The 10,078-nt window shown below is 60.6% G+C and overlaps 3 protein-coding genes across 3 annotated transcripts; 2 read left to right on the top strand and 1 right to left on the bottom strand.

The window, feature by feature from the left end:
- Nucleotides 1-87: 87 nt before the first annotated feature.
- On the top strand, nucleotides 88-3,667 carry BXZ73DRAFT_77940 (uncharacterized protein; the record flags this gene model as incomplete). Its single annotated transcript, XM_048022756.1, has 9 exons — nucleotides 88-319; nucleotides 722-855; nucleotides 900-1,152; nucleotides 1,226-1,485; nucleotides 1,543-1,688; nucleotides 1,772-2,039; nucleotides 2,256-2,656; nucleotides 2,707-2,794; nucleotides 3,098-3,667. 9 exons carry the CDS (start codon nucleotides 88-90, stop codon nucleotides 3,665-3,667), a joined length of 2,352 nt encoding a protein of 783 aa, XP_047877481.1.
- Nucleotides 3,668-3,801: 134 nt separating this feature from the next.
- On the bottom strand, nucleotides 3,802-4,654 carry BXZ73DRAFT_90311 (uncharacterized protein; the record flags this gene model as incomplete). Its single annotated transcript, XM_048025591.1, has 5 exons — nucleotides 3,802-4,009; nucleotides 4,068-4,195; nucleotides 4,263-4,302; nucleotides 4,365-4,474; nucleotides 4,526-4,654. The coding sequence occupies 5 exons, from the start codon at nucleotides 4,652-4,654 to the stop codon at nucleotides 3,802-3,804; spliced, it is 615 nt and encodes a 204-aa protein (XP_047877482.1).
- Nucleotides 4,655-5,870: 1,216 nt separating this feature from the next.
- Nucleotides 5,871-8,129, top strand: BXZ73DRAFT_90312 (Mg2+ transporter protein cora-like protein; the record flags this gene model as incomplete). Its single annotated transcript, XM_048025592.1, has 10 exons — nucleotides 5,871-5,907; nucleotides 6,020-6,129; nucleotides 6,184-6,261; nucleotides 6,329-6,439; nucleotides 6,500-6,543; nucleotides 6,857-7,034; nucleotides 7,170-7,322; nucleotides 7,649-7,792; nucleotides 7,863-7,937; nucleotides 8,031-8,129. The coding sequence occupies 10 exons, from the start codon at nucleotides 5,871-5,873 to the stop codon at nucleotides 8,127-8,129; spliced, it is 1,029 nt and encodes a 342-aa protein (XP_047877483.1).
- Nucleotides 8,130-10,078: the final 1,949 nt, after the last annotated feature.

Genomic DNA, 10,078 nt, shown 5'->3' on the forward strand with positions numbered 1-10,078 from the left:
CACCCTGTGGGGAAACCACACAGGAACACGTAAAAAAGTGCTGTGGGCGAATGCGGAGCCCGGTCTGTGGCCGACGAGGCTGAGGCCATGAATCCTGCCCATGGCCTGGTCTGCCACAGACCAGGCTTCTCAGTGGCGCGCATATCAGACTGGATCCACGACTCAGACAGCTTAAGTGGGCTCACCATGTTCTTTGCGCGTTCGGGGGCAGAGCACGACTCCTTTCGTCACTCTGGGCGGACACAGACTGTGCTCCAACCAGGATTCCAGTTCTTTGTCCGGTCCGGCGCGGACCAGACAAAGATCGTGATCGTGACAGGTACCGTGACAGTACCATGTTCTAGGTCCTATTCGGGCACCGAATATTCGGCATTTCTTGTCGTGTGCATGAAGAGCTCACTGTTGGAATCTGCTCACGTGTATGGCAAGCTCGGTCGTACCTTACTTGTGCTTAGTCATCATGTAGATAGCCATCGTCCCTCGTCCCGCACTCGCCTCACGCGTTTGCCCTTCACCACCACCTCATCAGGAAAAAACGTTTGGTACGAGAGCCCCGGCCCGGACTCGGGATCGCTCACTTGCTGCCAGTGATGACCGAGAGGGCGCTCGAGCACCCTCGCGTAATGACTAATGATGTCGAGGTCCCTCGAGTATCGCCGTGTGCTCTGTAGGTCTCCAGAGTAGCAGCGGCTGCTCATGACACCTCGAGAGCCACAGCCAGGTCCGCTCGAGCTCTATGTTGCTGCAGTGGTGGCACGAGAGTCCTCGATATCGTCCTCCCACACAAGCAATAACGCGCGAGTTGTGCGCGAAACCCACTCACGCTCATATGATTCCCCGCAATCGGCGTGGGCTGTGTGTAAACATCGAACTGTTCACTATGAATGCGGGTGTCCAAGGTGAAGGGAAGGCCTGTTGGTTCCAGCTGTGGGAATGGCAGATTAAGGAAGCCGGTAACTGAGGACTTAGGAAACGCCAATGGCGAGTTTGACGGCGTGAGATGGTCGTATCCACCAGAACCATCGGTGGAAGGTTGTTCCCACGCACAGACCTCTGAGCCGCAACCGCCAACGGCGCGCTGCGCAGCTCTCGCGTTCGTCTTCAATCCCTTCTCGCTGTTTCCACCCCCACCTCTCTTTGTTTCCTCCCAAGGTTCGCCGTCCAGAAGTATAGTAAGCCCAAATCTGCCTCACATCCCTTGCCTGATGGAACATTCCATGAACAGGCTACCAAAGAAGGACGGCAGCTCAGTGTAGTCCCCACTGTCAACTGGACGCGTATCCTACCCCGCGCGAACGAGAGGACGTCGCGCCCGCACTGTGGGCCGCTCTGTGCGCGGCCGAAGCCGCCTGTGATGTTGGAAAACCGAAAGCGGACTGCGTGGAACGTACGCGCGCGCTCGTCGCCGCGAAGGAGGAAGAGGTCGGCGGTGCCGTCGAGATCCGCTTCGACTACATCAAGATGAACGACCTCGTTATCCCGCTCGTACGTGCCCCCACTACTTTGCCTCCCTCACGCGTGTGTGCTGAGCCTCCCGCTCAGTACCAATGGCTCGATCAAGGACCTCTGCCCGATCCTCAGCGGCATGTTCTCCTTCGTCCTCTTCGGCGAGTCCGTCTCGCTCCCGCGCATCGTGTGCGACTCAATTGGAAATCTGGGATCATAACCCCCACCAGGACTGGTCCTCGGTGCGCCCGGGCACAACCTTCTTCGCGTCCGAGCTCAAAGTGCTCACCCACCTCTGCGACGAGATTATCTCCTTCTCCCCCAGCCACATCTTCGACTCGTGCGGACGGCTCGTTGATGCGTCACTTCCGCCTGGCCTGGTGATATTCCGACGCGACCGCGCGCATGCTGACGACCAAGGTCGACGAGGTGGTCCGGAAGCGGCTCATGAGCTGGCTCGACAGCAGCCTGATCGCGTCTGTCGCCGCACGCGAGACAAAGAAAGTCGCGCAGGCCCGGCGGAGGCGCGCTGGCGGAAGCTGCAGGAGGCAAGGAGCGGGCTCCCGACGCCTGGTGAGGACGGCGTCGATAAAGTGCGTGCGTTTCTCCTCCCGCTTCTCTCTTCTCTTCTCTTGTCTTCTCTCTGTGGTGCGATGAGTGGGTGCTGACCATGACCACGCACGGCTGAGACTGAGACGACCCTGGCCTGGCCGCAACTACACTATTCATATGTACGAGTTATACACTGGGCTGTCCCCCAATAAAATTTATCGAGGCCGAATATATAGTATGTGCTATATGTGTGTGAGTATCGGGTACCCGCGCTAGGAATAGCCCAGCACGGATGCGCTCAGGAGATCTCCAGAGCACTCTCAAGACAATGCTCAGAGCTGCTCTGGAGTGCTCGCCGAGCAGGCGGCTGTGTCTCTCGAGCGCCTGCGGGGTGCCGGCTGAGCTATGGGGGCTACAGAAATGGCACTTGTCTACCCGTGATCGGACTGCTCTGGAGTCTCCGGAGCACTCCTGTGACAGGTCGTTTTTTCCTGATGCTCGTTCTCCCCCGCGTCCGTCTGTACTCGCCTCCCGGTGCCCATAGGGACCAACCGCCTGGTATCGATTGCCTTTACCCTTGTCCGACCTCGTCCGAGCCGCCGACTTCTAACACTCACTGCTGTGGCAGATACCAGTCCCTTGATAGCGGAAATGGAATGTCAATTTTACTTAAATGGATACTCCAGCGAACGGACATCTCGTGATCAGGTTCCAAACGCCAGAAAGAATACTAGCCGATGTTTGGAGACGCAGATCAGAAGCTGGGATGACGAGGGCTAGCACGCCTGGGCAAGACGTAAGAGACGTACTGCGCAGGTGTCAACTGATTCCGTGAAGCTATACGGCCCATATCAGGCTGAACAAGTTCGAACTGAGTGACTCGTAAGACGCCAGTCATGCCGCGGAAGCACGTTACCTCCACGAACAACCCCGGTCTGCGACCCTGTCTGACCGGTGATTCACAACATGAGGCAGCCCAGTCCTGCGCAAAATACGAATTCTCCAAAGCCTTCGCTTCCACCGATTCGCTCACCGGCCCGACGCGCATACAAACCCGCCGTTACAGACGTTCTTTCCCCCATCCATGAACGCCCTCTAGGCGTCCTGTGGCAGCACCGGCGGGCGATACGATGTCCCTCCTCCGGCTTATCTGATCGCTGTGGACGACGAGAGCCCCCGCGATCCGGCGATGTTCTCACCGATAGGCTTTTCGCGGCACGTCTATCCCTCCCAGCGCCGCGATTTCGACGACCCGCGCGTCAGCTGGTCATCACGAGCCCGCGCCCGCGCCCCCCGCCCCCGAGCAGCGTCCGCGCCAGGGACCGATAGCATCTTGCGCGCCCGTAGAGCCCCGCGTGCGGGGTCGCAGGCGGACTCCCGGGAGTCTGGAAGCTTGTTCCGCGCGCCTGCCTGCCCCGACGCCGTTCCTGGCGGCGCCCAGCGATGTGGACATTGGTCCAGACCGGGCGCAGCAGCACGCCTGGGGCCCGCCCCGCAGTGTGGGCGGCGTGGCGGAGTCGGCAGCTCAGCCCGTCACATGCGAATTGGGGTGCGAATGGCGAGGGGGCGGCCGGGGCCCGCAGCCGAGTCTGAACGTGGCTACGCACCTTCGCTGGGGATCCGCGGTGTGGCCAGACCGGGGATGGTCGAAAGGCTGCGACATGGATGACGCAATGGGTAGGCCTCACGGCGAGCCTGACGCTGCCGTACGCGAAGCACGCACTAAATATACAAGTACAACATTAGCTGAACAACCGTCCGTGGGGATACTTTTGTGCACGGCTATCGCCTGGAAAGTTAGACTCAGTGGGGCAGGAGAAGAACGGACGGCACGAGGCCATAGACGCACATGCCGTATTTCCGCTTCAGCTCCTGCCATGGCGTCCCCGCCGCAGGGAAGCGTTTTGCAAACTCGTTCATCTCCTGCTCTGGGATGCGGTTCAGATCGACCCGGTTCCAGTGCCGCGATAGCGCAAACACGATGTCTTGTGCGTCTCGCTCCAACCCACGTCTGCAAGACAAACATTGAGCGTCCGCAGGAACGAACGAAGGGAACGTAGAAGACATACATCGACCACGCCTTAATCTTGGCGCGGATGAACTCTGTTACGGTCAGGAACGGCACGCCTCCCAGTGTCGTTGCCGTAGAGGCATCCAGTTTCCGCGGACCGTCTTCCCCCGCGGGGAGGATTTCGATCTGATTTAATCCATGTCCGCGTTAGCAGCGTGCAGGGTCGCTATGCGCCGCGGAGCCAAATACTCACGTCGATGGGTGGAATCAGCCGGGTGTATTTCACGTGCAAGCTAGAGCTTCGTGAATGCGAGTCGTGCAGCCACGACAGACAGAGACACGCGGTGAAGCTCACCGGTTGCTCCACGGCGAGGCGACCACTAAGAACTCTTCGTTCCCTGCGAGAGCCTGCCGTACGCGTCGGAATGGGTGGACGGTCCCACCTTCCACGATGCAGCAGATCTCCTACGTGAGGTGTGAGCGGGCGAGGACTATGGCGTACAGCGAGTGACGTACATCAGCGAGCGGTGCTCTGGACAGCACGGCGGTCAGGACACTGCCATGGAAGGCGTGCGGAACGCCAGCGTCGCGGAGCAAACAGGAGAGGGCAGCGGCGGCCTGGAGCAGGCGGTTGACTTCGTGCATGGTCGGGGAGGCCGGGGAGTGGGGGACAGGGGACGAGGCAAAGGCAAAGGGAACACCCATACGAGGCGGGACGCGGGAGGTGAGTTCATGTAGTGGTGGCCGAAGGAGAACGCCTGTAGAACCCGGGAAGGAACGAGCTGCACTCGTGGGCTCGAAACTGGGACCGTGGCGGGCAAGAGGGAGCCGAGAGCAGCACGGGCATTGATGTGGGCGATGCGCCAATCTGGGGCCCGGGGACGGGAGGCAGGTGGCAGGGAGAGAAGCGACTCGTGTCGTGCGCCTGTGCGTCCCCGCGGAGGGCACGAGCGGGTGGGGGCTAGGCTTGTGTCACATGGCTTCGGGGCGAGCACGGCCGTGGTCCGTGGATGCGCGGTGACGGAATAGAGCAGCGAGAATGACCTAAAACCGGGAGGAACATTGACTAACTGGCAGGGGTCATCAGCAAATCAAGGCAGCACGGCTAATCTCTTCAGACACACCGTCTTGTGGCTAGGGTGGGGGATGGGCGAGGTGGGGGTGGCACGTCGAGCAATAATCGCAGAATAGGGGGCGCAGACGGAGAGAGATAGGCTGGTCGGAGAATAGAGACGGTAACGCCGAGGCAGAGCGTAGACCTGGAGCGGAGGAGAGTCGTCCGCTATTGAATGTGGTGGGAAGCAGAGGCCAAGCCGGTGAGCGAGCGCTGTCCAATTTCCGACTTGCGGAGCTCCGGTCCGGAGCGTGAGCGCTTACATCAGCGGCCCTGTGTGGTCATGGGTCCAGATGGGCGTCTCCGCAACGCGTACGCGACCGGGTCTTCCTCTCAGACAGCGCGTCCTCCTCGTCCCCAGCACGGGCCCCCTCCACCTCTCTCGCCTCTGTCCACGGCGCATGCATGCGCTCTCTCGCTCTCTGGCACACTGCCATGTAGCATGCCCGCTCCCCCGCGCGGCCCCAGAGCGCACCTCACACTCCCTTCCACCTGCCCTTGGCTCCGTCTTCCCCGCAGAACGTGCTCCTCGATCAGTCTCCATTCAAGCCCACGCACCTTTTTCCCGGCTATCCGAATCGACAATGCACGCCCTTCACTACTCGGGTCTTCATGCTGTCTTCCGTCCGCTCGGTCCTACTCGAGCAACTGGCGGGAACGTTTCGCCCACCTCCGATACCATGACCCAGAAGAAGATGTCATCGACAGCCACGAAGAGGCGTCCAAGCTGCCCTGTGGGAGAAGGCCATGAAGGGTAGGCAGCCAGCGGACCTCATGTTACGATGTGAGCCCTCCTCACTCTTCCTCCCCCACGTTCGTTAACCCTGGCAGGCCCGAAGGTACAATATTGGATGCAGAAGGTCAGCTGCGCGTGCTCCCCCCCTCTCTCTCGGCAGTCTCACCGACTGCGTCTGCTCCCCGTCGCGCTTTTACGTCTCAAGGAAACGTCAAGACCGTATTGGGACAGTTCAAAAAGGCGGACCTGTGTACGGAGCATCGGCTGAACGTAAGTCTGAATCATGCCCCCACGTCCGCACGTCGCTGACCCGTCAGCGGGCAGCCTCGTGATCTCCGCAAGATTGATTCGAGGATACCGAACCTCGTGCCTACGATCTTGGTGCGAAAAGAAGCCATCCTTGTACGTGGACACTTGCCTGCTCGTTGCGCTAGTTCCCGGTCCAACCGCCTCATCTCCCCCGCGGCAGGTTAATATCCTGCATGTCCGTGCCCTCGTCAAGGCCGACACCGTGGTCCTCTTTGACAGCTATGGCTCTGCAGACTCTCGCTTGCACTCGGTGTTCCTCTACCACCTTGAGGTGAGAGCATATATCTACCTCGAACATGCATACCCTTCTCAACATTCCGCCTTTGTTTAGCACAATCTGAGGGCGAAGACCCCGGGCCTGCCTTATGAATTCCGGTGAGTGTTCCTCGCCACCTCGCTCTCCACTCCTCTCTACACGCGTGAGCCAAGTCCTCCCCAAAAGTCCGGAGTGGCGGGCTCAAGCCCCCGATCATCGTTGCATGCACTTTGGTATGGACAAAGACGCGCACGTATGCGTCTCAAATTTGCGATGATTGCCTAGCGCATATGTTGCGTTTTGCTGCTGCCTGACGAACTCGCGAATTCGAGCCCACGGGCGCTTGTCGAGATACCGGCTATGTGGTTCATTCTGCCAATTTCCATGACAAACCCTCTCAGGTGTGATGATAATTGCTGACCCTGCTTTTAGTGCACTGGAATCTATACTCCTGTCGGTTCTAAGCGCGCTGGAGGCCGAGATGGTTTTCATTCGCAATCTCGTGGGCGGGCTTCTCGCGGAACTCGAAGATGACATAGACCACGACCGCTTCAAGCGCCTTCTCCATTACTCGAGGCGCCTCTCGAGCTTCCAGAATCGTGCAAAGTTGGTATGTCCGTTGTAGCACGTTCGTCGCACGGCGCACGCTCATGTCTCCCTTTGCTCAGGTTGAATCGGCACTAGAGGAAGTCTTGGAGCAAGGTGAGCTCTCATGGCCACCCCACGCGGCTCCGACGCTGATCAGGTTCGCTCAGACGAGGATCTCGCCGCTATGTACCTCAGTGACAAGCAGACCGGCACTCCGCGGCCACACAATGATCATGAGGAGCTAGAGGTCTTACTGGAGTCATTCTCGAAGCAGGTGGAGGAGATCGTCAACGAGGCAGAGACCATCCAGGTGAGCAATACTATCGGCGTGGGTTTTGCATGGGCCCATGTCGTCATTGTGGGCAATACCACCTGCTCGGACACGGCTTCTGGTGTTGTTGCATTGCCGGCTTTTATGCTGGGCGCTCGGGATCTTCACGGAAGCGTCACGGTCACCTGTGGGCGTCGTGACTTTAGAGTCAGGTTGAGCGAAATTTCCCTCGGACGTGGATGACCACCTGGAAGTGATGTCAGTCAATGTGCGCCTGCTCGTCAGACGCGTTGCGACGGTCGTTGGGGAGATCTATTGTGCATGGTTGCTTCGCCGTTGATGTGATACTAACATGCGCGGATCAGACCAACGTACAGTCTACGCAAGAGATTGTCGAGCTCATCCTGGACTCCAATCGTAATTCTCTCCTCGCCCTGGACCTTAAGATATCTATCATCACTATGGGTATTGGCATCGGCACGTTCGTGGCAGGTCTGTTCGGGATGAACGTAGGTGTCAATGCTGCTTGCGGCGTTTGCAGATCCCTCGCACGAATATTAACGAAATTGACGTCCGCAGCTGATAAGCCACTTTGAAGCCCACCCATATGCATTTTATGCCATGGCAGCGGTCGCGTTATGGGCTCGCTCGGCGGTGCTACGATGGCGATGCGGAGGTATGCACGCACAATGCCTACTGAGGGATGGTGCCTACCGCTGACGCCCATACTCTTGCAGACTCTCCAAGATACGCAAGGTCGGACTATCGAGAAACAACCGCAAACCGCCCAAACGGCGTTCGAAGTGGGCGATTCTGTCGCTGCGGGGGCGATACGAGGGCTGGTAGAAGGCCAGAGTTCCGGCACCCGTGACAGGCCGAGGGAGGCTTCTCGCATCGCTGCATTTTCCCTGCTCTGACCAGCTCTCATGCAAATCTTGTCGTCCCACACGCTCGCAGACCGATTCGCACGATGTAGACCTACGATAACACATTGTATAATCACATACCACAGCTCATAACATGCGCCTCATCAGCAGGCTCTGGACTAGGAACGAGGAATGGAGAGCGTTGGCCACAGGGGTGGGCAGACGGCACGCGCGGGATGATGACGAGGGGGGAAGCGGGCGGGCGGCAGTTGAAGCGGACGCTGATGTGGGGAACTGCCGCCGAGCACTCAGCAGGACCTCTCGTCCGCCCGCCCACGCGGCCCCCCGTCTCTTGACCTCCGCCGAACTCTCCTTCGAGCACCGCGGACGACGGTTGCCGGACGTGGACGGCGTCGCCCCTCGCCCTCCTTATCAGGCTCGCAGCGTACGCCTCCGCCTCTGGTGAGTCTCGGCTGTCCCCTTGCTCTCCGTTCGCCCAGCGCGCTCGTCCCCTACCCCCGCATCCGTCCCGCTTGAATTTCATGACGGCGAGCTGACCCCTGACGCCTACTATGGTTCATCTAGACGCGGTCGTGCGGCGGCAGGTCAATCTTCCCGGCACCCGCTTCTCCTCCCTCAACTCCTTCACCGACGCCCCCACGCCCTCCCTCCCTATCTCCTTCTCTACCCAGGACAGCTCGACCACCTCCGACTCGACGACCACACAGTCGCCGACGGACCCCGGCACCACCACAGCGACCTCCTCAAGCTCCGCCCCGTCGAGCACGATGACATCCCTCAACCCCTTCCAGTTCACCGTGGTCCCAAGCCCTGTAGATACCTGCACGCAGGACACCATCCAGTGGGACTTCACGGGCGTCGACATCACGTTCACCATGTCGATCCAGTCAAGCATCACCCCACGCACCGGCTTGGGGAATTCCGGTAGGAGGAGGGATGTCGCCCAGACGGTCATTGGCTCCAACATCCAGGCATCCGCCCTCAACTGGACGTGGCCCAGCGCGAACTTCACGCCAGGCCTCTACGTTCTCTCTGCCCAGGCCACCTCATTCACCGGCACCTCGTCTCCATTTTTGATCGAGACAGGTGCGGATACTTCATGTCTTACCGTGGCGTCGTCCGGCACATCCTCGTCCACCTCCTCGTCATCCTCGTCATCCTCGTCCACTTCGTCTCCCACCAACTCCCCCACGGCGGCCGCGGCTGCCTCCTCCTCCTCGAGTACCAACCACATCGGGGCGATTGTTGGCGGAGTCGTCGGCGGCGTCGTGATCATCCTCGCCCTCGTCGCCGCCTACATCTACTTCGGTCTCTGGCGCCGAAGTCCGACCCGCTCGCGCCGCGGAGGCGGTCCGGGCGGTGGTGGCGCAGACGACGCTGTGGGTGGCGGCAAGCTCGGAAAATGGGCTGGGCTCTCCTCCCGTGAGTCCGGTATGGACGCAGTCGCACACAAGCACCACGGCAAGACCGAATCTACCGCCGCGATGCTCGCCCCCGCGACGGGCCTCGGCCGGCTCCCCGCAGGCGTGCGGGGGACGTCCGAGGAGACCCTCACCGACATCGAGGACGGCAAAAAGCTCGAGTCACGCCGCGCATCGCGCGGCGGCGAGTACGTCGAGACCGTGCCCCCACTCGCGTACGTCGGCAGGCGGCGCTCGTCCAACTCCGGTGCCGTCGCGCTCCCGGAGCCCATCGCCACCTCGGGCTCGTATGGCCGCAACCGCGCGCCCTCCTACACCGGGGCAGGCGCGCAGAACCACCGCGCGATGGCCCTCTCGCGCCTCGACGGCGGCTCCAACTCGCGCCAGTCCTCCACCGACACCCGCCACTTCAGCCCGACGCCCGTTCCCCGCCGCTCTGTCGACTCGCCCACTGCGGAGTACGCGTACCGCGCGCGTCGCTCTACGG

This window comes from Epithele typhae (assembly GCF_022376455.1).
Source record: "Epithele typhae strain CBS 203.58 chromosome Unknown BXZ73scaffold_27, whole genome shotgun sequence".
In the NCBI taxonomy this organism is placed as follows: domain Eukaryota; kingdom Fungi; phylum Basidiomycota; class Agaricomycetes; order Polyporales; family Epitheliaceae; genus Epithele; species Epithele typhae.